This window comes from Hemitrygon akajei, chromosome 11 (assembly GCF_048418815.1).
Source record: "Hemitrygon akajei chromosome 11, sHemAka1.3, whole genome shotgun sequence".
NCBI lineage: Eukaryota > Metazoa > Chordata > Chondrichthyes > Myliobatiformes > Dasyatidae > Hemitrygon > Hemitrygon akajei.
The window spans coordinates 47,321,144-47,348,285 of record NC_133134.1 but is presented as its reverse complement, the minus strand read 5'-3'; the positions used below and the strand labels follow the sequence as shown (position 1 = coordinate 47,348,285).

Below are 27,142 nucleotides of genomic sequence, written 5' to 3'. Positions count from 1 at the left end.
TCAAGGGAAAAGGGGCGAACATTTGCTTGGATGCAGAGAATATGGAGGACCAGGAGATCAGTGCTGAGTGTATAAAATACATTTGGGTGTTTAGAGGCCAAGGAGGAGGAAGTGCTGGGCCTGCCAATGAGTATTAAGGTGGATAAGTCCCCAGGGCCTGATGTGATTTACTCCAGGTTATTGAAGGAGCAAAGGATGAGATTCCCGGGGCCTTGACCAGTATCTTTATGAACTCTCGAGCAACTGGTGACGTCTTGGATGAATGGTGAGTGGCTGATGTTGTACCTCTATTTAAGAATGTAACAAGAGAAAATCCTGGGAACTGTACACTGGTAAGTATCATGTCAGTGGTAGGGCAATTACTGGAGAAAATTCTTAGGGATAGGATCTGAGTATTTGGAAACCCATGGCCTAATTAGGGAGAGCCAGGCAACACACACAAAATGCTGGAGGAACTCAGCAGGCCAGGTAGCATCTGTGGAAAAGAGTACAATTGATGTTTCGGGCGAGAGAAAAAAAGATGATAAAGAGTTAGAAGGTGGGGGGAGGGGAGCAACAAATACAGGTGATAGGTAAAACCTGAAGGGGGAGAGAAGAAGTGAAGAGCTGGGAAGTTGATTGGTGAAAGAGATAGAGGGCTGGAGAAGGGGGAATCTGATAGAGAATAGAAGGCCCTGGGAGAAAGAAAAGAGGGTGGAGCACTGCAGGGAGGCAATGTGTAGGCAAGGAGATAAGTTGAAAGGGGGAAAAGGGGATGGGAAATGGTGAAGGAGGGTGGGGGGGGGGGTTCATTACTGGAAGTTCGTGAAATCAATGTTAATGCCATCAGGTTGGAGGCTACCCACATGGAATATAATGTTTTGCTCCTCCAACCTGAGTGTGGCTTCATCATGATAGTACAGGAGGCTGTGGATTGACATAAGTGAAATTAAAATGGGCGGCCAGTGGAAGATGCTGCTTTTTGTGGCGGATGGAGCGTAGGTGCTTGGCGAAGTAATCTCCCAATCTATGTCAGGTATAACGGAAATACAGGAGGCCACACCGTGAGCACCAGATACAGGGGATGACCTCAACAGACTCACAGGTGAAGAGTTGCCTCATCTGGAAGGACTGTTTGGAGCCTTGAGTGGTAGTGAGGAGGAGGTGTAGGGGCAAGTTTAGCCCTTGATCCACTTGCAAGGATAAGTGCCAGGAGGGCGATCAGTGGGGAGGGACGAGCGGACGAGGGAGCAGCATAGGATGTGATCCCTACAGAAAGCGGAATGTGGGGGAGGGGTGGGAAAGATGTGCTTGATAGTGGGATCCCGTTGGAGACAGTGCCAGCATGGCTTTGTACAGGGCAGATTGTGTCTTACCAACTTGACTGTGTTTTTTGACAAGGTGACAGGAGAGATTGATGAAGGTAGGGCAGTAGATGTGGTCTGCATGGATTTTAGTAAGGTATTTGACAAAATCCCTCACAGAAGGCTAATCCAGAAGATTGAGATGCATAGGGTTCACGGTGAGTTGGCTGTTTGGATTCAAAACTGGCTTGTGCGTAGAGGGCAGAGGGGTTTTATTCAAGTTGGAGGTCTGTAATTAGTGGTGTTCCACAGGGATCTGTGCTGGGACCTCTGCTGCTTATGTTGTATATAAATGATCTGGATGAGTGGGTTAGTAAGTTTGTGGATGATACCAAGGTTGGTGGAGTTGTGGAGAAGACTGACAAAGAATACTGCATGATATAGATCAATTGCAGATATGTGTAGATGGAGTTTAACCCAGATAAATGTGAGGAGTTGCACCTTGGTAGGGCAAATGCAAGGAGACAGTACACTGTGAAGGGCAAGATCCTCAACAGTGTTGCTGAGCAAAGAGATCTTGGGATTCGAGTTCATAGCTCCTTGAAAGTGGCTACAGAGGTTGATAAGGTGGTTAAGAAGGCCGATGGAATACTTGCTTTTATTAGTTGAGGCATTGAGTTCCAAAAGTCAAGGGATTATGTTGCAACTTTATAAAACTCTGGAGTATTGCAGACAGTTCTGATCGCCCCACTATAGGAAGGATGTTGAGGCTTTGGAGAAGGTGCAGAAGAGGCTTACCAGGATGCTGCTTGATTTAGAGGACATGTGCTATCATGAGAGGCTGGATAAACTGGGGTTATTTTCTTTGGTGTAGCGGAGGCTGAGGGGAGATCTGGTAGAGGTTTATAAGATTATGTGAGGCATAGATAGAGTAGACAAGGAGTATCTGTTTTCCAGGGTTGAAATGTCTAATACCAGAGGGCATGCTTTGAAGGTGAAGGGGGAGTGGTTTCGAAGGGGATATGAGGGGTAAATTTTTTACTCAGAGCACGGTGAGATGTCTGGAATGCACTGCCTGGTATGGTGGTAGAGGGAAATATATCAGAGACTTTTAAGGGATGTTTGAATAGGAACATGAATGTGAGGAAGATGGAGAGTATAGACATGGTAAAGGGAGGAGGGATTCATGTTTGGGTGTTCTTGATTTGCTTTTTAGCTGGTTGGGCACAACACAGTGGGCTGAATGGCCTGTTCTGTGCTGTACTGTATATGAGTGCATCATCCCGGTACTTGCATAAAGACCAGCTCCACAGCTCAGTTCTCAATTGGTTTAGATTGAGTTGGACTAACTTTGGGATACAACCCTTCTCTCCTGGCTTTAGGAGGACGAGAAGCCCAACTGCTTTGTAGATTAAAAAAAAGAATTTGCAAAAAGCTCAAGTTTACTAAGTACACATGGGCCAAGCAAATATCATATGTATAAGAAATAATGGAATGTGTAGAATGCAAAACCAAAAGGAGGCATTTTCTGACTTAAATAAAACAATCTTAAGTAAACATTCAGCTGAGGTTGGCTTGAAGATCCTATATAATAGCTTTTTGTCTTTTTCAATGCTGAGCTGTTTAATGGACTAAAGTTATTCGCCCAAGCTTTTGGAATTAAATCAGTGTTCTTTGATTAGCCCTTTTAAAAACGCAGACTGAGGTAGCTTCTTCAGACTCAGTTCCTCCAATAAACATTACAATTTTATGAAGAAAAATAGAGGATAAAATGATTATGCAGCAGAGAAAGTTAAGAGCAAATTTGGCCGAAGTGTTTAAATCACATAAGATAAATAGAGTAATGACAGGTAAACAGAGTTAAATAGCCTTTTAAAAGAGGGCTGAGGAGTTACAGTGTTCCATTATCCTGCTGTTGAACTGGAATGCAGGCAACATAACTCTTCCCATCCTGTCTACTTTAGTGAACTCATTGGCTGGCCTGCCTCCCAGTTGGTTGGTTCATTACATCAGCTGTTGCATCATAGCCAGGAGTGGCTTGCATATGCCAAGACAGACCTGTAATGCTTAAAATTAGTCTGAACCTCATTAAAAAAAAAAAAGTGCATTGTCTCTGGGGCAGCTGCTGGCAGGAGTGCCTCAAAATGTTTACTTTGGGTAGCTTTTATTTTTGCAGTGAAGTCAAGGCATACGTATATTGTTCAGTTATGGAGGGACTATTGCATTAAGAAAAATAAGGAGTGATTTAATTGAAATATAAGTTCTTAAGGGAAATAGAGTTCTGACAGATTGTCTTACCATCTTAGGTTAAAGAGATTAAAAGATTAGCTTTATTTATCACGTGTACAGTATATCAAAACATACAGTGAATTGCGTCATTTTGTGTCAACACAGTCTAAGGATGCGCTAGGGGCATTATGCGGGTGTCACCATACCTCTCACCAACACAGCATGCCCACAACTTACCAACCCTTTCTAACACATGCCTTTGGAATGTGGGAGGAAACCAGAGCATCGGGAGGAAACCAGTTTTCATAAAGTGGAGAAAATGAGCAATTTCAAGTTCCTGGGTATCAAGATCTCTGAGGAGCTAACCTGATCCCAGCGTATTGATGCAGCTATAAAGAAGGCAAGAAGGCGGCTGTATTTCATTCAAAGTTTGAAGAGATTTGGTTTGTCACTTTAAAACACTCAAATTTCTACAGAAGTACTGTGGAGAGGATTCTGACAGGCTGCATCACTGTCTGGTATGATGGGTGGGGGGGGGGGGAGCTGCTACTGCACAGGATTGAAAGAAACTACAGAAAGTTGTCAGCTTTGTATTGGGTACTAACCTCCGTAGGATCAAAGACATCTTCAAGGAGCAGTGTTTCAGAAAGGTTATTATTAACGGCCCCCATCACCCAAGACATACCCTCTTCTCATTGTTACTGCCAGGAAGGAAGTACAGAAGCCTGAAGGCACACACTCAGCAATTCAGGAACAGCTTCTTCCCCTCTGCCATCTGATTCCTAAAGGGACATTAAACCCATGAACACTACCTCACTTTTTTGTTATTTCTGTCTTGCATTTTTTTAATCTAACTATTTAATATACAGATATACTTACTGCAATTGATTTACTTTTTATTTTTTCTATATGATCATGTATTGCATTGTACCGCTGCTGCTAAGTTAACAAATTTCATGACATATGCCAGTGGTATTAAACCTGATTCTGAAACCAACATTGTCACAGGGAGAATGTCCCACATGCCAAAGTCGTCCATACGGTAGGTGAATTGTAAATTGTTCCAAGCATATTGGTAAGTGGTAGAATTTGGGAGAGACTTGAGAATGTGGGGAGATTCAAGAAATGGGATTATTGTAGGATTAGTGTAATTAGGTGGTTAATTACTGGCCAAAGGGCCCATTTACATTTGCATGCTCTCCATTACTCCAAATGTGAAGCTACTATTTACTTTTGCTGGCCTGTCTTGAACTAGTAGTGAGAGTACTAAAATAAGGGTCAGCTGTTCGAGACATTGATGGCAGTAAGTTGGGGCAGCACAGTAGTGTAGTGGTTAGCACATGTGGTGAACTACATATACCTGTCTGGACACGCCCCCCACCCCGGCTGACTCAGTCTCAGTCTCCAGGATGTTGTGTGATGGTCTCTTGCTGCTGATAGTGCTCTCTTCCAGCTAATAAAAGCCTATCTCTCGCCTCACGTCTCTGAGAGTTATTGATGGTGCATCAGCACAACACTTTACAATACCAGTGACCTGCGTCCAATTCCCGCCGCTGCCTATGAGGGGATTGTACGTTCCCCTGTGACTGCGTGGGTTTTCTCTGGGTGCTGTGGTTTCCTCCTGCAGTCCAAAGGCATATCGGTGGTAAGACAATTGGCCATTGTAAATTGTCCTGTGATTAGACTAGGGTTTAACTGTTGGAATTGCTGGGTGGTGCGTCTCGAAGGCCCAAAGAACCTACTCCACGCTGTATGTCAATAAATATAAATAAATAGATTTATTCACTCAAATGTCGATGATTCACTGAAATATCTACTCGATGGTTGAGTCGTTGAGTATATTCGAGGTAGAAATTGATAGATCTTCAGGTATTAAGGGATTCAATGAAATGTTTTGTGCACAAGGTGGAAAATTCACCATGATCTTGATGAATGACAGAAGTGTCTTTAAGGGCTGAATGGCCTGTCTGCTCCTCTTATGTACTGCAGGGCTAATTCAGAGCAAGCCAGGCAGCAGAAGCCTTGTTTCAGCACTATGATGGTCTGCTCTATCAGCTTTAGAATGGCATTATTTTTTCACGTGCATTTCTCAGATTTTACGCATTGTGTCTTGGGGTCACAACTCTTACCACGCTTGGCTCAACAGCAGCACTTTAAATGCAGCTGGCGCTGCAGGCTGCCACTGAATGAAAGAATGATGACTGTTGTAGGATATTCAGCATTGTGCTGCATACTTTATTACCTGTGGTCATGCATTAAAGGAGTGTGTTTACTTCCAGTCTCAGACGGAGTTGATATTGTGGCACTGCTGTGCGTGTGCGTGTGTGTAGTCAATGATCCCCTGCACAGAGAGCAAACTTACAATGCCGGCAAAGCATTGTTTTCTCATCTATTTCCAGACACAGAAGAAAACATGTCTGTCTTAGAATGTAACTTCTCTTGCACAACTTCCATATTTTCCAGATATCCCTAGAACAGGGCTTCCCAACTTGGGGTCCATGGACCTCTTGTTAAATGTCATTGGTCCATGGCATAAAAACAGTTGGGAACTCCTGGCCTAGAAGGATGCCTAAGAAAGGTTTGTCAAGTTTGACAGCCTTTGACACTATAGTCTTTGTTCCGCTCTGTTGGCTGTACTTGGAGTGGTGACAACAAACAGATTTCCCTGCGGATAATTACTGAGAATACTCAGCAGGTCTGACACAATCTATGGATGGAGAGGAGGGTTTGTTTCCATTCAATATTATTTCATCAAAACTGAGAAAAGTTAAAGAGCTGGGAAGGATGGGGAGGGGTGGAGAGAAGGAGAGAAATATCTCTGATAGGATGGAGAGAGATTGAATGGCACGCTGCAGTGGTGCAGGTTGGGGAAAGGTGTTGAATCCTCATTAATCACATGATCCAATGAAGGAAGCAACTAGAGGGGCATAATTGTAAATGAAGAGGGAGAAGGAATAAGAGAGGGAAAATGTCTGAAGGTGAGATACTCACTAGACAAGCAAAACACTGCATCTGCAGGGTACAGTTTTGTTTTCCTGGGGAAATTGTTACTGGACTGCAGAAACCATGTACTTCTCTTTAGGTTCAGATAAGGAGGATAGTTCCTTGAAGACTCTGGGCAGATAAACCATTATAAATTGTCCTACTCCACTCCACTGCACTCAACCTCCTCCTCTACCTCCCTTTTCTAGGAGTGGAAAGTATTTCCTTGATCTCGGTTTATCCTCCCAGTCCTGCAGTACTCCGTATAGGGTTGGGAGGATAAACAGATTATGTCCAGTAAAGCATGCTTGTAGAAGAAAATTGAAATAAGCTAAACGTTGTCCAGCACCTGCCACGAACTCCTTGGAGACTTGAAACATTTGCAGAAAGCGCCGCACTTTTAAACAGTCACTTCAACAATCATTTGCATCTAACTGATTAGACAGTAGAAAATGGATTGTCTCATTAAATAGTGCTGCTGGATCTTTCAAGTCTCAAGGGTAAGGGCTGAAGGAAAGCACCAGGTTTATCATGATGCACCTACCCACTGCACTTTCTGGCAGACATCCGCTCCATGTGTACAACCTCCCTCACTATCATAATTTCTGGGGATTTCAAAATTCTGACGTATATTGAGTTTGCCAAACAAGAAACCCAGCCCAAGAACTATTGTTACTGAAAAGACACTAACTATTTTCTGTTCTGGTGTAACTGCATTTGCTGATTAATATTTATATTTTACTTGAGCCGGTAATGGTCTGAATATTGACTTTACCTAATCTCCAGGTGCTGATGTCCTTGAAAGCCATTGGAAATGCTGGTCTCGCAGCGGGTGCTCTGATCCCGACTCTGAATAAGTGCGTGCAGTCGAAAGCTAATTTGCTACAAGTGCGACTTGCTGCTGTTCATGCTTTCCGGAGAATTCCCTGCGAAGCTGATGTAAGATAATATTCACAGCAGATTGCTTATCTATGGAGGCACGAGACTGCAGGTGCTGGAATCAGTGTGCCGGAGGAAAACTCAGCAACTTGAGCAGCATTTGTAGGGGGTGGGGGTAAAGGAGTGCCATCATTTTAGTTGAAACCCTGCATCGAAACTGATGAGCTTAGACCCACACTGCTGACCGCTCCTTCTCCCCACTGATGCTGCTGACTTGCTGGTTTTTTCCCCAGCAGACTGCTTGCAATATTTTGCTGCAGGTCTACAGTGAGGATCTTTTCTGTTCTGATTAAACGTTGTTTAGTTTTAAATAAATGCAGGTTAATAGTTTAAAATTTAATGCAAAATTTATTTAAAGTGACCAGACCTTTTGCTTTGTCCGCCTGACTTGGTTCTTCATTCTTGCTGATGCTCTTGTTGCTTTTAGCGCACTGTGTTGGTTCAGCTGTATCAGACAATGGATGAAGATGTGGAGCTCCGAATTGCAGCTTACTACATCTTAATGAAATGTCCCAGCGATCAGCTGTTCGAAATAGTAGGCCTCACACTACGGAAGGAAAAATCCACTCAAGGTTGGGATATTGACACTCTTGGAAGTTTGTTGTGACAATGAGTGATGTAATCAAAACAACTTCATGGGGTCATTTAATTGGCAAGCTTATTGAAAATATGCCACAAAGTTTGAAGGGATGGATGAAGTGTGATGTATTAAAGCTTACTTATTTAAACATGTAACAGTGGAAAAGTTACAAGATGTTTCTGTTAAGGAAACAGACTAGGGTTTGATAAGAAATTGTTGCAAATTTATTAGTCTGGATTTTAAATTTAGCCTGTAGATTAACGCAAGTTGCAGGCTTGTGTACTTAATCCAGGAAAGATCTTGGCTCTCAGTTATTTTCCATTCACTAGACCTGATCCTTTCCTGGCCTCAGTAGGGATAACAGTCCGGTCAGTGTGCAACAGCAGCAGTTTAAAGCAAAAGGAGATCATACAAGAGCATAACAGAATCAAGGCAGGATTTGGCCACTAGGTCCCTCAAGCCTGCACTACTCTTCAACATGATTATGGTTAGTCAGTTCCAGCCTCGTCTCCAAGACCAGTTCAACTTAGTACTCAGTTCCCAAATTTAAAAAAGAAATTATTTTCCCCCTTCTTAAATATTTCCTGGGATCATCTAGCTGCCACAGCTGTCTTCAAAAGGAAGTTCTGGAGATTTACCACTCTCTATGAGGAGAATCGCCAATGTGCCTTAGTCTTAGATGTCTGCCTTCGTGCCATATAACTATGCGGCTACCTTTGAGACACTCCCATAAGTGGAATGATCCCTGGGGATCGTTTACACTGTCATGCTCCCTTAGTGTAGTTCAATAACATCCTACCTCACGCCTAGTTGGGCGAAAAGGCGGGATTCCCTACTGTATGATTCTATGATTCATTCTGTTAAACACCAAGTAGTGAAGATTCCGAGTATTGAGCCACTCATGATCGGGTAACCATCTCAATCCAATAAGTAGTCTGATTTATTTCTTCTGTACGTCTTCCCATGTTAATATATACCTATGTGTGGCCAAAACTATACATAATACTCAAGGTATGGCCTCACCAAGGCTTGTACAATGTTAATATCTCTTCCTGATTTCCAAGCTCAAACCAGCTGTAAAAAGACTAATTTCCCTTCCTAACTGCGTGCTGCACCAGTCTGTTAACCATCTGTGATTCATGCAAAAGAACACCTAGATGCCTCTTTCCTACACCTATATGCAGTCTCTCTCTGTTTAAGTCATAGTTTGTCATTTGAGCTGACTTACCAGTGCATGACCTCGCACTTCCCCACGTTAATTTGCCAAGTTTTTCCCCACCAGGAGCCATTCCCAGCTTGACTGTGGAGAGCTCCATGTACGTCCCCTGTTATGAGGGATGGTGCAGGAATTTAGAGTTGGAAGAATTACTGGGATAAAGGAGGCCCAATTTTACTTCCAGGCTAAGATTGCTGTTCAAAGTAGGTTCAGCTAGCCCAGTAACCCTGTAGCTCCACTTGATGTAGCAATTAAACATTGTAGTCTTAAACCATGCAGTTGAGAAAAATTGTTTTAAGACAACAGACCCAGAGAGTGTTAGCAAAGCCTGAGCTGCCATTTTAACAAGACCCCTGGTAGCCTTGGCCTGGTTACATTTGCCATGTAGTTGAAGGTTGATGTTAGCCAGATTGGGATGGTAGAAGAGTGGATGAATATAAGGTTTATTTTACCTCCTTTTACCTGCTGTTCACTGAGAGTGTGTGGTAGCTATTGATGGTTACAAAGCCAGTGAATGATGCAATCAGGTGAAACACCGATAAGGACAATCATATAATTAGTATATTTCATTTCCACTTATCCAGCAAAAAAAATCGTCCAAGATTCTGTATACTGTCTTCAAATTTATTTCTGAATTTAGAATAGAGAGTAATATGATCTCCACTAATCACTTTTAATGATGAATTTCTTTTGTTGTCATTAAAGTGATCATTCTCAATTTAATGAGAAGAGTTGTTTGAAATATTTTTGCTGTTTTATCCAGATGATTGGGGATAGAGTGGAGGAAGCATTCCTGCAGTATTTGAGCAGTGGCGTGTTTGTACACTGTGGTGCATGTGAATCATTCTTTAACCAATTAAATCTCTTTTCTCAGTGGGCTCGTTTGTGTGGACCCATTTATCTCAGATCATGGAAACAAATGACCCCTTCAAGCAGCAGCTGAGGGAATCTCTTCCCAATTATATCATCAGCAAAGACTTTGACCTGGAACACTGGAAATATTCATCGTATATGGATGCCACTTTTCTGTCAGGTATAACAGCAGTGTGTTCGACCTATGTATGCCAATTACTTTAAAGAGGACATCTGTTGACTTTAACTCAAGTAACGTCCCCACTTGTAGAGCCCACCGAAGCTGTGACAGCATTTTGTACGGTAGAAGAATGAAGAGCAAAACTAGTGATCATGCTTGCCAATCAGTGCTTTAAAAGTTTGCTTTGGGTAGTTTTAGAATTATAAGTAACTGCAGCTTGTTCTTTTATATTTGGCAAACATTTGAAAACATGGTGTAATGATTTTTAGAATTAGCTGTTAAGTTGGACTTGCATTATGTAGCTTGAATACATGTTTCCAAGTCAAAAGGTTGGTTTTGGACACAACAATCCCAGTGGAGAAAACATTATAAAAGAACCCTTTGTAATGTAAAAAGTATTTGTCAGTATTCCAGATGCACTGTCTATGTGTTGTAGTTATAATTCTTAGAAATTAAGACATTGTGCAACAGCTATTGAGGAAAAAAAGTGTTTTGTTTGCTAATGAAATCTTTACCGTTGCACTTCATCTGTTACAGAATCATCTTCTGTTGGGACAAATGCAGAGGCTGCTCTTGTTTTCTCACCAAAGTCCTTTTTGCCTCGTTCGATAATGGCAAATCTCACCATGTTTGCAATGGGCCATGCTGTCAATCTCCTGGAGGCAAGTTTCCTCTGATCAAATAGCATAATGATTTTCCTAATTAATCTTGAGAGTGAGGGAGAAGGAGACATTTTCAAAATGGCAGGAATGTCAGAACTGTGGAGAGTCTGATTCAGAAATCCAAGTACAAACTGTACTAGGGGTCATACATGGGCACAAACAATTATTAAAAAAAACAATGAAATGAATTCAAATCAATTTGACCAGAGTATAAAGAGGTGAGTTATACTCTGTGTTGAATACTCTGGTTAGATCCCATTAAAGTCATCAGGCATCAACAGGAAAGTATTCCAGAGGTTGGAATCATACCTCACAGATAATTGAGATTGTTGAAGTCATCATTGTAGCACGGTGTCCAAGGACCAACCATCTTCAGCTGCTTCATTAATGACTTTTAGGTCAGAAGTGGCGCTGTTGTCTGATAACTTCACAATATCCAATTCCACTCACATTTCCTTAGCAAATGAAAAAGGCCTTGCCAGTGTGCAACAAAATGTGGACAACACTTAGGTATGTGTAGATTATTGCCAAAGTAATACTCACACCACAAAAAAAAAGACAATGGCCATCTCCAAGAAGAGTGAATCTGAACCTCTCTCGGCATTCATGATATTACCAGAGCAGGTCAGAGACTGGTGTCCAAGTATGAGGCAAAGGTCAGGGCTGTGATGGGCATTCTGTCAATTTCCCTAAACAGTGACCCCCTCCACCATGTAGCCAATCCAAATGCAGTACAATTGCTCTCTCAGGCTACTGCAACAGCATCTACCAAACCAGCAATATCTACAACTAGGAAAGGCAAGGATAGCAGTGCATGGGAGCAACACCTCCTCTTGGAAATATATTGCCAGTCTTTTATCATCACTGGGTATAAATCCTAGAATTCCCTGCACAAATACATTGTTGAAGTTCAAGAAGCTGGCCTACCACCAATTTCTCAAGGGCAATTAGTGATGACAAAATGTGGTGCCCTTGCCAGCAATTCCCACATCCTTTGAATGAGTGAAACCAAATTGTAATTAGATCTCGTCAGCATTTTTCAGGAGGGATAAACTGAATTTTTTTATGCAAGCCAGGAGGGACCCACAGAAATGATATTGAGGCCAGAAGGGTCAAACTGTGAGGACAGATTTAAATACAGAAGATAAAAATATGATCAGATTGAGATATGTTGAGGTAGTGTGTTAGATACAAAGAATATTTTCTGTGGTGGAGGAGATAAGGACAAAGAGGTGACCCGTGAATATTAGAGTTAGGCACTCGGTATTGACATCAAAAATGTGTTTCTTTGCAGGAGTGATGATGGAAATTTGCTCCCCAGCAATCGTTGAGTTTGGATTAACTGAAAAGTCAAAGCATTGATTTAAAGAAATGAGTTGGACAAGGGTTGAATAATCATGTCAATTTTAAGATACAGATTACTTTGCTTTAATCCATCCCTGTTCCTATTTGCTAGCTATCAAGTCAGTGCCTTCATTATAATGCTCTCTCACTAACCAATGTAAAGTTATACCATGGTTTGGAGATGTAAAGACATTTCTATCCACTTGTAATCATTTACCTTGTTAGATAAGCTTTGGATCCTTATTCAAATGTAAGTTATTACCTTAAACCAAAATAATACAGTAATGAGTGAAAATAATTACTTTTTACAAATTTTTTTCTCATCTGAAAGCAATGGGAGTTTATCTAAGAGCTAGAGATTCTGTTGTAGCACCTCCATTCTGAAATATTCCCTGGTGCACCGAAGCATGCGTTTCTCAGTTTTCCGCTTGTAACTCTAACAGATACCCATTTATTTTTAATGAGGTTGTTATTACTGCTGCAATCAGAAACTACAGATTGGAGTAAAGTGCCTTCATCCATAAATGCTTAATCAGCCTTTCTATTGCATAGGTTCCAAATCCAGGAGTTAAATGAAGTTAAATAAAGTTAAAAATTTACAGGTTGTTCTATTACGGTATTCAAATGGCAAATCTTCTAGCAGCTTGGAAAGTAAAAGGTAGATTTGGTTGGAATGCAGACATTTACCACGGAGTAGACAATTATGAAACAAAGTAAATGTCACAAGCTACTTCTGGTAATTTCAAAGTGACAAGCTTCCTTCGTAAATGTAGGCATTTGGAATTTACGATGGTAAAAGTGTGCCTGACGGGAGGGAATTACAGTTTTACAGTTTCCTGAAAATTGCATAAAAAATTTGGAAGTTAATTTTGGGTGGCGATTAAAACTGAGAGTTATAAGAATGGTTCCTAACTATTCTTCTCATGATTCTAGGCAGTACAGATACTTATTCCCATTGACTTCAATGTTGTGAACCCAGAGGGTTCATTGAACCAGCAATCTCAGACGCCAGGTCTGCAGGTATTGAGAGTCCTGGGTTGGAGGTCTGTATGGGCAGGAGTCATGAAGGAAGTAACCCCTTCCTCGGTTACAGGAATAGCCCATCTGTACAGTTCCAGAGGTCGAGGTGCAAAGTTCAGGCCCTTGATCGGTGAATACTGGGGTAGAGGCCTCAGGTCAAACTTGTGACTGCTGAGTACTAGGGTTGAGGCCTGAAGGTCAAATCTATGATTGGTGAGTCCAGAGGACAAAGCTGAAGGTTAAAGTCCAGAGCTCAGTGAGTCTAGAGGTAGAAGCCCAAAATCAGTGAGTCTGGAGGGCTTCAAAGGTTGAAGCCCTGGGTTGGCTTGTCTGGAGATGAGATATCTGTGAATCCAGGGCAGGGACTGGAGGTTAGAGGCCCAACGTCTACGAGTCAAAGTCTGGAGGAGGCCTGTCTGTGTGTGTGAGGGAAGTTAGTAAAGAGCCTTGTTTTGCTTTGCTGTTGCTTCGTTTTGTTTAGTTCTTGCTGCTGCTTGTGTTGTTCTGCTGTACAGTGTGGATGTGCTAAGTTGGCGCTGGAACATGTGGTGACATTTGCTGCTGGTTGTTACCACAAACAACACATTTGTTTTGATGCACATGTAGTAAATGAAACTTAATCTGAACATTCACCCACCAATGCTCTTAGAGACAAGATCTTACTTGCCTGTGCTCTTTGAGGGAGCATTGATTTGCAATGGAGACCTTTGAAAAAAGTTGTTCCCTCTGCTGCAAAATAATCTGAAAATATATTCATATGTACACGGCAGGTAAAACTGTGGGCAATGTGATTTGCAAGAAGCTTGCACATCCATCCTCATCATTGGTCAATTTGCAGTACAAAAATGCAGACTATATTTGAAGACTGTCTAATGTGCTCAAGACCAATTTTATCTAATTTCTCATGATTAGGTAGAGCCACAAAGAATGGAGCTGGTAGGTTTAACAAATATTTAGCCTGATGGAAGTTCAACTGGTTGCCGGCTACAAACGTGTTGCAAAATTTCACCAGGTGTACTTGTGGCTTGACTTTTAACCTGGTAGTCTCATTTAGTGTTTTAGCTCCAAGGTAATATGCCACAGTTGCCAAGAGAAAAGTCCTTGAAGCATGATGTAGATAACTTTAATCAATGGCAAATGTCTGGGCTACTTGAATCAACAGTAATCTGCAAGTATGAAATTATTTAAATCTTTAACTTTTGCTTAAGCTCTAAAGCCCCCTAAAGTCCCCTAAAACCCTCACTAATTTTTATAGGTGTACTGTAGAAAGCATTCTTCTAGGGTGCATCACAACCTGATATGGAAGTTGTCCTGTCCAAGACCGGAAGAAGCTGCAGAAGATCGTGAACACAGCCCGGCACATCACACAAACCAATCTTCCGTCCTTGGACTTTACACTGCACGCTGTCGGAGCAGTGCTGCCAGGATAGTCAAGGACACGACCCACTCAGCCAACACACTTTTTGTCCCTCTTCCCTCCGGGAGAAGGTTCAGGAGCTTGAAGACTTGTACGGCCAGATTTGGGAACAGCTTCTTTCCAACTGTGATAAGACTGCTGAACGGATCCTGACCCAGATCTGGGCCGTACCTTCCAAATATCCGGACCTGTCTCTCGGTTTTTTTTGCACTACCTTACCTTCCCTTTTCTATTTATGATTTATAATTTAAATTTTTATTATATTTACTATCGATTTGTACTCCAGGGAGTACAGAATCAAATATTGCTGTGATGATTGTACACTCTAGTATCAATTGTTTGGCGACAATAAAGTAATAAATAGTAAATAGTACTCAGGAGCTTTCCTTCTGATTTTTCCTAAAGTGGGCGCTCCTGGATAGTTGAGTCTCCTAGTCAGGATCAAACTCAATAGGTAAATCTAACCCAAAGAGCCATATTCTTAATATATGAGGCATTGTGTTTGGGGGCGTGCAGTCTATGGCATTTAAAGTTGATTAATTCGGATGAAGACTTGTATAGGAATTGTAGAATAATACCACCTTTGAAGCAGGTAATGTCATTCACAAACTTTGATTTTAAGTGTTATTTTAACAGTTAGGAATCTCTAGCTCTGTATTTCCATCATATTGATTCCAGCCACTGGCCTTGCTAATGATGTTGTACATTTTGGAATGATATTTATAAGATTTAAATGTGGCATTACTTTTGTGTCGTGAATAGTCTTCATCTCACTTTTTCTCTGCCTATTTATGTACAGGTTGGCATTCGAGTAGAAAATGCTGAGTATCTTGTACAGAAAATGTTGGGTCACAAGCAACCCCCTTTTATGGACAGTCCCAAACACTTTAAAAATTCAAGGAAAAAATGGAGAATGAGAAACCCAGCTAAATCTTCTGCTCAGCCTCTGAATAAGAAGGGAGCGGTGACAAGGCACACTGTTGGCAGATCAGTGGCATCAAATCATCAGCTGGAGAAGCTCAAGCCTGATAGAGCAAAAAAAAGCTGCCAGAATGTGGACTATAATAGAATTAATGAAATAGAGACCAAAGTAAGTACACTCTTATCAAAATACTTACTTGAAAGCCTGCTACAAATTAATAGTCATACAGTGGAAAAACAGGCCCTTTAGCATACCATGTCCACACCAACCATTAAACATCCATATATATCCGTCCCCTTTCAAAGTTCAATGTACATTTATTATCAAAGTATGTATACATTATACAACCTTGAGATTCATGTCCTTACAGGCAGCCACAAAACAAAGAAACCCAAAAGAACCCATTTTTTAAAAAAGACTGACGAACACCATATGAGCAGAGAGAGGAAAAGAAAAACTGTGCAAACAGTAGAAGTAAGCTAATAGCATTTAGAATGGAACTGAGTCCTCAAACACGCAGCCTGGAGCAGGCCACAGCTTTAGCCTCAGTTCAATACATAACGGAGTTAACATTGCGGATCGTGCAGACACAAAGCCCGGAGCCAGCTCACGGTCCGTTGTGTTGCATGCCTCCATGATCTAAGTACTCATCTATAGCAGATACTACTTACAAGCTCTGAGAGTAATGCCTCAGTCACGCATTTGTGTAAGTTACCTCCCTGCTAACCCTCTGCGTTTGGAAAATCTGCCTCAGTTCCCTTCTAGACTGTTTATTTCCAATCTTAAATCTATCCCTTCTAGACTGTTTATTTCCAATCTTAAATGCCTTCCAACTTCAGATGGTTCTGAAATGAGATTAGGATTACTTCTGACTGTCTTTTCAATGCCCCTTATATTTCATATTCCTTTATCAGCTGCTCTCTCAGCCTCCTCACTCCAAGGAAAGTGAACCCAGCTTTGAACTGAGAGAATCCTGAGAAAGGTAACGATAAAACAAAAGATCATGAAGTGGACCTCAGAAGGAACTTTCAGTTGGGATCAAATGACCCTTGTGCAAGGACTAAAAGTACTAAAAAATTTCAAGGCCTGAGCCATCAGATTTGTGGTTCCTGGAGTGGTCTCCACTGATAAGTAAAACTAAAAGGGATCAGAATTCAGTGAAGGTGCCTAGAAATCAATATAATGTAACTTCATTAAAGCTTACCTTGTGAAATGTGTTCCCTATCATTCTGGAAACAAATTGAAGGCTTTGCTTTGAAATTCAATTGTGTAGCTGTCATCATTTGCCAAAGCCATTTGGAACTTCTTGGCACAAACAAGAGAAAATCTGCAGACGCAGGAAATCCAAACACACACACACACACACACACACACACACACACACACACACACACACACACACACACACACACACACACACACACACACACACACACACACACACACACACACACACCCTCCCCCCCCCCCCCCCCCCCCCCCCCCCGGAGGAACTCAGCAGGCCAGGCAGCATTTATGGAAAAAAAAGTACAGTCGGTGTTTCGAGCCGAATCTTCTTGGCATGGACAGCTTTTGCTGTCAGATTGAAGGCGAGGTGGTTCTGTGCCCAGTGGTCCCTGCATGTAGATAAGGTTGTAGTTGTTGCTAATGTATTTTGTGTTTTAGATGTGTGAATAGCAAACTACATGGCCCTCCATGAAGAAAGCAAGCAGGGCTTCCCTACCTGGTGTCCATGGAACCCTTGTTTAATGGTATTGGTCCATGGCATAAAAAGGTTGGGATCCCCTGATATAATGGAATGAAGATCTGTTTGGGCACTCCTATTAGGGTCTAATCTGAGCTTCATTTTTGTTGGAGAGTGTACACCAAAAAGCAATGATTGCTTCAACTCTGAGGCCATAACGGATCACATTCCTCTGCAATTTTTCAGGGCCTCTCAATTGCTGTTGTTGGAGAAACACGTAACCCACTCCTGTGTCCATCTCAGCATTATTCACATCTGATCACCTGAAAGTGCTCCACTCTTTCCAGTAGTGAGGATCGGAACTGGTTTATTGCTGTCATATGTACCGAGGTTCAATGAAGAATCTGTCTTGCATACTGTTCATTCAGATCAATCAATTATACAGTGCATTGAGGTAGCACAAGGTATAACAATAATAGAATATAGAATAAGATGCACAGCTACAGAAACAGTACATTGCAAGTAGACAATAAGGTGCAAGATCATAACAAGGTCGATCATGAAGTCAAGAGTTCATTTTGTCCTACTACGGAACCATTCAATACAGCATGGAGGAAGCTGTCTTTGAGGCTTATGGTAAGTGGCTTTAGGCTTTTGTATCTTCTGCCCTAGAGTGAGAGAAGAAGAGATTCTCTGGGGTGCATGGGTCTTTGATCATTCTGGCTACTTTACTGAGACAAGAAGTACATCAATTCCATGGGGGGAGGTTGGTTTCAGTGATATGCTGAGCTGTGTTCACAACTGTGAAGTTTCTTGCAGCTACAGACAGAGCAGTTGCCAGATCAAGCCGTGAAGCGGATAGCATGCTTTCTATGGTGTACTGATAAAAGCAACATTGATACCGGTCAATTCAGATGAAACAAATTTCTTTAATCTTTTAAGGAAGGAGAGGCATTGGTGCATTTTCATAGCTGTAGTGTCTTTGCAGTTAGTCCAGGAAAGGGAGTTGGTGATGCTCACTGTGAGGAACTTGAAACTCTCAACCTTCTCCGCCTCAGCGCCATTGAGCTAGACAGGAGTATGAACACTGCCCCACCAAAGTAAATAACCAGATCTTTTGTTTTGCTGACATTGACGGGAACTGTTGTCAGAACGTCTTGTTACTAAGCTCCTTCTTGTACTCTAGCTGATCGTTATTTGGGATATGGCCCATTATGCGGCATCATCTTCAAAGATGGAGTTAGAGTGGAATCTGGCCACACAGTCGTCAATGTACGGGGAGTAGAACAGGAGCTTGAGGTTGCAACTTTGTGGAGCGTCAGTGCTGAGTTCCAGCTCTGGTGGGGAATCCTGCAGATATATTTGTGCTTCACATACAACTCCTGAATCTGTGCAACTGTGCAAAATACCTGTGAATTGTACAGCTGTAAGGTATGTACATGACAGCTTGTGCTGTACATGTAGGACAATCATTCCCTGCAGCTGCAAAGGAGACTGGTATGGGTCTCTCATTTTGACGTGCATTTATTGCAAGGTAGAACTTCTAGCCAAGCACACACCAATACCATCACAGATCTCCCTCATTTCCCTTTAGAGTTCCAATGATAACCCCCTGCTACTTGTACTCGGAGTATACCAGTGGTGTTTGTGGTTTCTGATCATGAGTTAGAACCATCTAAATCTATGTCGGTGTATTTTATGTCCGTTTGGCCTCTGAAACAATTGCAATGTAAAGTGCAGTAAATATGTTAACTCTCTGCAGGGAAATTTCATCTGTTAAGCTGTTTTCCTTATATGAGCACTGCATAAAGAACTTAATCCTGTTTTGTTGATTTAGTTTATGAAAAGAATGGAAAAGAGGAAGAAGAAGCTGAGCTGTGGCCTAAGCATCAAGATATTTGGAAATGAACTGAGTTTCTTAGACTGCAGTGTCTTGAGGATGCAAATAAAACAATACTCTTTAGATATGGCAGAAATTGCAATTAGACTTTTGAAGGTAAATAAAGACATTCATGTTCAATGTTTCATTTTAACTGGTGTAATTAACATAATTATATGAAGGTTAGAAGACTAATCAACTTTGTACTTCAGTTATAAAAAAAAAAGTAATGTCTTTGTGTCCGCTCTTAATTGGCAACTAACTTTGGCTATGAGGAAGTTCTTGTTAATAATTTCTCTCCTTGGTGATCTCAACAGTATAGTTTACTAATTTCATACATTTTTATTCCTCTTTAGGGTCAAGAAATTCAGTATAACAGAAGGACAAGTCTAGCTACTGAGGAGATGACATTTTCATCCATTTCAGGTCTCCCAATTAAACTTGCTGTAAATGCATCTGCTGCCATCAGCATTAGAATTAAAGGAAGTATAGATCTTAAACAGAGGACTGACTTTGCCATCACTGGTTTCATCAAGCCAAGGTATGGACTCCAATGAAATGGAATGGGAACTAAACACATTTATTTTGTTCTGCAAAATGCTGCAATTAACTTGGACTATTCTGAGAATTCCATTTTGATCGGATAGCATAGCAGTTAGCATAATGGGACCCAGGTTCAATTCCTGCCACTATCTGTAAGGAGTTTGCATGTTCTCCCTGTGACCACGTGGGTTTCCTCAGGGTGCTGCAGTTTCCTCCCAATTCCAAAGACGTACGGGTTAGTAGGTTAGTTGGTCACATGGGTCTAACTGGGCAGAGTAGGCTCTTTGCATTCGAGGACCCTGCTACTGTGCTGTATCTCTAAATAAATAGATTTCAGCTTTGTGTTTTTTATTTTGGTAGGGGAGATTGATAGTATCATGCTTTAAGTGTTTATTATGTATGAACTTACATTAGAGCAGAGAGTGCTTTAAGTATTCAGTAAGTCAGATGCTATCTGTGAAGAGTGCTAAAGAGAGAAGAATTAATTGGGCCATCACTTAGGCAAGGCAGTTGTTTATTTGGGATAACTCTTAAAGAACAAAAACTAATCAATAAAATAGCTGGGATTCCCTCTGTTTATTTGAGACACTATGCCACCTATTTGGGACAGGGGACTATGCCGGAAACTTTCCTGCCAGCTTCAGTTGCAAACACTTGTGTGGGCATGAGACACTACTCTGTGCTTACGAGCGAACAGTTTTAAATAGCATCAATTGCATGTGTTTGTGTTTTGTCACTGTTGGCAAGAAATAAGCAGTAAGACAATTCAGAACTGTCTGCAGATTCAACGTTGAAGCTTGAAGCCAGAAACAGTTAGGAGGGAAAATAAAATTATTTCATTACTTCAAGTTAGGAACTGCGAATAACTTGAAGGTAGAGGCAATTATCTTGAATGTTATAATGAAATGATAATTTGGAGAATGCAGTTGAAAGCATTATATAAAGACAGTTCATTATCTGCACTATGTGTCTGTACTGATTTTGTAGATTTACAATCAATCAGAATAACATGGCAGTTTATATTCCATCAATAACTTTTAGGAACTAATATGCAGTTTTATAGTAGCAGTACTGGTAGTGCTCTAATTTGTTCTGTTTTTCATTTAAACAATTTGCTATTCAGTTAAATAGTAGATTTCTTATATTTTTCTAACTATTTTCATAAAACTTCAGCTAATTGAGGCAGCCGCTTAATTGGACCAATATGTACTAGTTCCAATATGACCAGAATTCCCCAGATTTACCATTTACACTGTTTTTATTTAATATTTCCTGTATTCGGTCTTTTTTTTTTCTTTTTGATTACACAACTTTTAAAACAGGTTACCTCAACTTGTCTACTGATGTTAAGTTGTTCAGTTTTAATACATGTTCAAAATATTTCATTGTAAAATAAAGTTATGTTCTAGTGAAACTAGTAAATAAGGGGGAATCCTTTCATAGTTCAGGAGATATCAGTTAAATATGTGACTATATCCTCAGCTCACTTGGTTTGTCAAATTCCAAACCTTCTCTTTTGGGTATGGGAGATAACAGTTAAACATGGGACATTGACTTCAAGCCAACTATCAATCTACAAACAAGCTAATTAGGGACAAGCCAAAGGCTGGGTCTTTGATTTTTTTTTTGTTGTATTGATTTATTTACCTTCCAAGCTCAAAAGGCTTGTAGGCTAAAAGTTAATGACCCTAAAGTCATTAAAGTCCGACCCTACATCCCCTTCATGAGAAGTGGAAACAGGTAAGACCAGCCATTAGGGCTTTGGTGAAGCTGTGTAGGCCAATCCCCTGTACAGTGTATACAATGGATTACAGAAACATTGATGAACTCCAGCCATGCCATCGACTTTGGACGATGGAGAAAGGAGGTCATCAATGGCCTATGCTCCATGGGGAGCTAAGGGCCCAAGAAGAAAAAGAAGGATGAAGTCTTTAAATTGCCATTCTTCTTGTAATAAATAAATGAGTTAAAATAACGCAGTATACAAAAATGTGAATCATTTCCATTAATTCTGAAGAATGGGATTCATGGGAAAGATCTGAGAGCTGACATAGACTCAGTGGGACAGATAGTTTCATCTGTCCTTATAGAAAGTGCTTATACTCTGTAGGTTTATTTATGTTTGAAATTCGAACAGATGATGTACCTTTGAAGATGTTCATAGTGTTCTGTTTTTAGTGCTCATATTCATGTATCAGCACACATGGGACTCGATGGGACAATTGGTAAAGCTGGTTTGGAGTGGGTGGCTGGAATGAGGACACTGACAAGCCTGGATGGTGGAATCCAGCTGAAGAAAGGAAAAGATCTGAAAATTTTCCTCAACACACCACAGGAAACGATGGAAGTCATTGATGTCAGGTGACAGCACGAAGATCATTTTCATGACCGATCTTTAACCAAGCATGTAGCTTGTTGGCTATGTTTCAGATGCAGATTTTGGATCCCTAGTGTGACATGAAAGCTGTGCAGTCTGTCTCTCACATACTTGACTCCTGGCTTGTTGGGCCATTGTCTTTGGTATAGATATATCAGAGTGGCTTTTGCTGTGGCCCATGAGTTAATGTCAATTAGCAGATCTGAAGGAGAAAAGTAATTCCTCTTTTCTTAATTTAGTCACTTGTTCTACTGTATTTTACTGCCCTCTCTTGCCTGTATTACAATGTGTATCAATGCTGACAAACTTTAATGATGGGGGACATGCATTAGAATCTGAAGATTTCAGATAGTACACTCTCCTTTTTTGTATTCCATTTGGCAGTTCAAATATGGATAAGTTCATTCAGTGCATCTAGCAGATAATTGTGTAGTGACTGTGGAAGCCAGGGATCTGGCTGAGTGACTGTCATTTCATTAACTTCTTCCCTATCTCCACAAATCATTGGAGAACGGGCAATGTATTTCTTTCAGTCTGGCACATTCTCTCATTTTATAGTCTTAATAAATCAGGCTCACAACAAGAAAAGAAAGCTGCTTGCTTCAGGCTAGATCATTCTGACCTGCAGAATAAAACTAAAATGCTCTATATTGTTAACTTCATTGAACAAACAAAAATAAGTTCTGGAAGCACGGAACAGATCCATCTGCATCTGTAATAGAGAATCAGGTTGCAACATGTTAGGGGTACATTATTTTGCATGCCACCTCCAGGACAACATATGGGGCTTACATTGCTGAAGGTAGTTACCAGACTTATTGTATCTGAATGGTTTTTTGCTGGAGCAATATATCAGTAAATTCATTGTACGCTATATCTTTTATCTGCTTTTAGCACCTGTCATATTCTCTTTTTGGAGAACCATAATCTCTGCTAGAGTTGCTTGTGTAGCAGCTTATCACATGTCACAGTGACCATTGTATCTAGTTAGACTGGCCTGCAAGTATTTTCCCACTGTTTTCAGTTTTAGTAAACATTTCCAATACCAGATGTAATTCCTTTATAATATTTCAAATCTGGATAATTTGAGGCTCTGGTTATTTAGCCGCTGAAAAACAGAACATAAAGTAGGTAGCTTTACATCCCCTCTGTTGTATTATGTTTGGAGTGTCCAGTGCGTGTTCAACAGTGCAGACAATATAGTTTAGGCCCTTAGATTGGTGAACTAGACAGGGAAAGTGAGTGCACTAGCCCTCTGCAAGGTTGTTACAATGTGGACACTGGAACTGACTTTGAGGACTGGCTGGATGTGTGGATTAACTGCAGCTAAGTTCTGCACTTTACTCCCTTTTGGGTGGACAAAAATATATAAATCTACTGAACTCCTGTTGGGCTGAGGTGCCAATCAGATTTCTACAGTTTATAAAGCAACTGGAGGTCACTATAATAACCCTTTCAAGTTTAGCTACGGTAAAATGAAATCTGTCATCTTTTCCTGTTCATTTAGGCCCTACAAAGAAGATTGGAACATCTTTTGTTGCTTGTCCCCATTTATGTGTTATAGAATTTTTATTACTTTGAAAAGTGACTCCAGGGGAGCTTTAAACTATTTGTTGCCTGTAAGTGAGGTGAAGAAATGCATATTGTAGCTGTGGGGATACATGCAAGCCATAGACAAAGCAGGTGACTTTTCTTTTGTGTCCGTGTTTATTGATTGGCAGCTCAAGACTTTACACTGCAAGTCCAGATGGAAAGGAAGAAATTATTGGATCTCTTGATCGAAAAGAAGCAAGAACATGCAGTGAAGAAGAATGTAAGTTGACCCAGTGCACACTTTTCTAAAAGGTTGAGGAGACTTGGTGATTATAATTCAAAATCAGCTCATACTCCTCAACATCAAATTGAAGAATCCTTGTTAAAGCCAAAATAGCGAATAAAACTGTTAGAGGAACTCAGTGGGTCAGGCAGCATCTATATAAGCAAAAGGACGGTTGATGCTCTGGGTCAAGACCCCGCATCAGGTTTGAGAATTTAATGGCAACATAGCCAGAGAAAAGAGATGAGAGAGAAAGGGGCTTGCGGGTGGTAGGTGGAATCAGGTAAAATTGGGGATAATGGGCACATGGAACCACGTGGGGTGTGGGTGGCAGAGTTTTGTCGCAGAGGCTTGGGGAAGGTGATAGGTGGGATGTATTGCATAGGCATTATGCAAGGAGTAATGTCGTGCGTGCATGTGTGTGTGTGTGTGTGTGTGTGTGTGTGTGTCTGTCTGTCCCTATGCACCCTCTGCATCTTGGCATTGCAATGTAGAAGTTAGACATCCATGTGAATCAGAACAATGCATGTGTCCTCCCATCCCACTGCTGAACTCAGCACCAAGTCCTTTGACAACTTTAGAAAATATCAAGCTAAGAACATGGATGCACTTCACGTCTGATCCCTCAGCTCTGCACCAGCCATTGCTGGGATGCCTCGTGCAGACCCATTCACCTGAATGAACTGGCTGATCTTCATCTAAAATAGGGGTTTACGACCTTTTTAATGCCATGGACCAATACCATTACGCAAGGGGTCCATGGATCCCAGGTTGGGAACCCCTGATATAAAATATGAGTATCTAGTTATTTTTCATTTCATTATGCACCACTCTTTATTCATTAAAATATAAAACAGTATTTTTTCTCTTTATTATTAATTTAAATGTTTTACACTTTTCATTATGTTAACCCATTTCAACTTCTTGTAACCATTTTTTTAACAGTTAGAGACATTTAAAATAGCATCCACCACCTAAGGCCTGGTTTGTGATCCACTATACCCTGAGAAAGTGTTGTGGAGCTGAGTTCTTCAGTACAGCCCATTCCACAGAGGTGTACCAGACTGAGATGACTGCATGAGGATAAATGTTGCTACAGGACAAATAGAGTTCTAACTACCTCCTGTTTGAGGTTGTGTAAGGCTTGCGTAATGTCATAATCTCAATGAAGGCTTTTAGTGCAAGAAAGTCATTTGAAATGGGATGAAATATCTACCCATAATTTCCATAAACCGAAAAACAGAAGTGCAGATGCTGAAGGACAGAATTTTTTTTTTAAAAGAAGCACTCAGCAGATCAGGCAGCATCTATAGAAAGATAAACAGAATTACTGTAGCAGATCAAAGCATCTTTGACCTGAAATATTAACTCCAGTCTCAAAGTGGTCTGTTCTTATTTCAGTCCTTTTCATGTGTGTCCGTTGAACAAGCTAACGGTAGTATGGTGGTTAGTTCTGCTTCATGACCCCCGGCCTGATCCTGGTGATTGGTGCTATGTGTGGAATTTTCACTTTCTGAACATTCCTGGTTTCTCTTATTTCACAAAGACATGTTAGTTGATGAATTAGCTGCTGTAAAGTACACCCTTGAGTAGGCAATTGGCAAAAGGATTAAAGAGGGGTTGATCGGTATGTGAAAGAGAGCAGGTTGCAGGGCAGTTAGAAGAAATGGGAATGGTAGGGCTGCTCATTTGGCAGCTGGAATAAAACCAATGGGCCAAATGGCCTTTCCTATGCTGTAATAAGCTAGTAAGTAATCAGGTTTGCTGACGGAAATGAATTAAGGCCATCCAGATATTCACCGAAGAGCTGCCTTGATATCACTCCTTAAAGAGGTCCTAAAACCAACGTACAGGAACATCCTCTATCTCACTTTTTTTTAGTTCTTTTTTTAAGCCTTTTTTTTTAGGTTTTTAGTTGCATCATGAGTACTTAACAGAACCAGCAAGTATCATGCTTCTTTTTTTTACCACAGATACCAAGGTACAGTTCTAAAATACCCTCTCTAGATCTCCCTATATCACCACTTCGCTTAAGGCACTCCTTAAAGTCGGGATTTTCTGCCAGGCTTTTGCTCATCTGTCCTCGATATAAACTTGCATGCTCTAGTCTCTAATTTTGTTTAATAACAATTTGTAGTGCCCAGGAATGGAACGTTGAAATCCTGTTGTTATTGATATTGCTGTAACTCGAAACTTATTTCCATTTCCCCCTAAAGCACTGGCTGTTTCATTTAGTATTACACACATTGGAAGTCCTAATTTATTGGTTTTTAAATGCTTCATAAAGTCCTGGTGCCAGGCATATTCGTATTTCTTCTGCTTATTATTTGCTATTAGAAATATTGTTTAAAGGCTGTCTGGGAATCCTCTTTGAAATGTTAGAAGTTACTTTTGGCAAAGCTCTTTAAGTTGAAGCAATAAAGAGCATAATCTTTTTTTGAATAGCTCTTGGCAAAGTGGTAATGCTGGAATCTATCCAAAACCATGAAGGCTGAACAATAAATTCCTCCTACAGTTCATATATACAGAAATATAGTTGTAGATCTTCCCTTTGTTGGTTGGGCATTAAACATCAAAAGGCAATAGACATAGGACCACAGATCTCACCAGTCTCCTGTTACTGAAATGAATGAGATCAAATATCAACTTTATTTGCCGTATACATTTACAAGTATTAGGAATTTGCTGAGGTGTGTTGGCATGACATACAATTAAAACAACATTAAATAATTATAAGAATAAGGAATTATATAAAAATAAAGTTAGAGGTTAGAGATATGGAATAAAGTGTACACAAACATATAAATACCATCATGAAATTTACATTTATAATGGCATTATTTAAAGTGGTTTAAAGTGTTTACAGTGTAGTGCAATGATTGAGGTAATAGATAGAGGGGAGTGGGGTGGCCAACTAGAATGATTGATCGATCAGATTAACTGCTTGGTGGAAGAAACTTTTGATGGCATTAAGTTTTTGTTTTGATAGCCCTATACTACTTTCCAGAAAGAAGCTTTTGGAAAAAGCAATTTGCTGGGTGGATAGTGAGTGTGTTGATTTTTCCTGGCCACTTCCAACGGGGTTGGTAATGGATGATAAAACACCCAGTCAGTTTTCTATTCTCTGTGCTGACATTGCTCCGTAGTCACCTATTGAAACAAAATTGCTTTTTATATTACTGAAAGGAACACCAAGTATGGACAAAGCAGGCAGAA

General features: G+C 40.7%; 1 protein-coding gene across 1 annotated transcript in view; it reads left to right on the top strand.

The window, feature by feature from the left end:
- Positions 1–27,142, top strand: part of LOC140735572 (uncharacterized) — a 288,689-nt gene that overhangs the window by 83,447 nt on the left and 178,100 nt on the right. Inside the window, exons 12-20 of the mRNA XM_073060773.1 lie at positions 7,281–7,433; positions 7,861–8,005; positions 10,104–10,262; positions 10,800–10,924; positions 15,505–15,795; positions 19,149–19,307; positions 19,547–19,731; positions 21,912–22,094; positions 23,832–23,923. Coding sequence (XP_072916874.1) covers positions 7,281–7,433; positions 7,861–8,005; positions 10,104–10,262; positions 10,800–10,924; positions 15,505–15,795; positions 19,149–19,307; positions 19,547–19,731; positions 21,912–22,094; positions 23,832–23,923 — 1,492 coding nt within the window. The remainder of the gene's footprint in view (positions 1–7,280; positions 7,434–7,860; positions 8,006–10,103; positions 10,263–10,799; positions 10,925–15,504; positions 15,796–19,148; positions 19,308–19,546; positions 19,732–21,911; positions 22,095–23,831; positions 23,924–27,142) is intronic.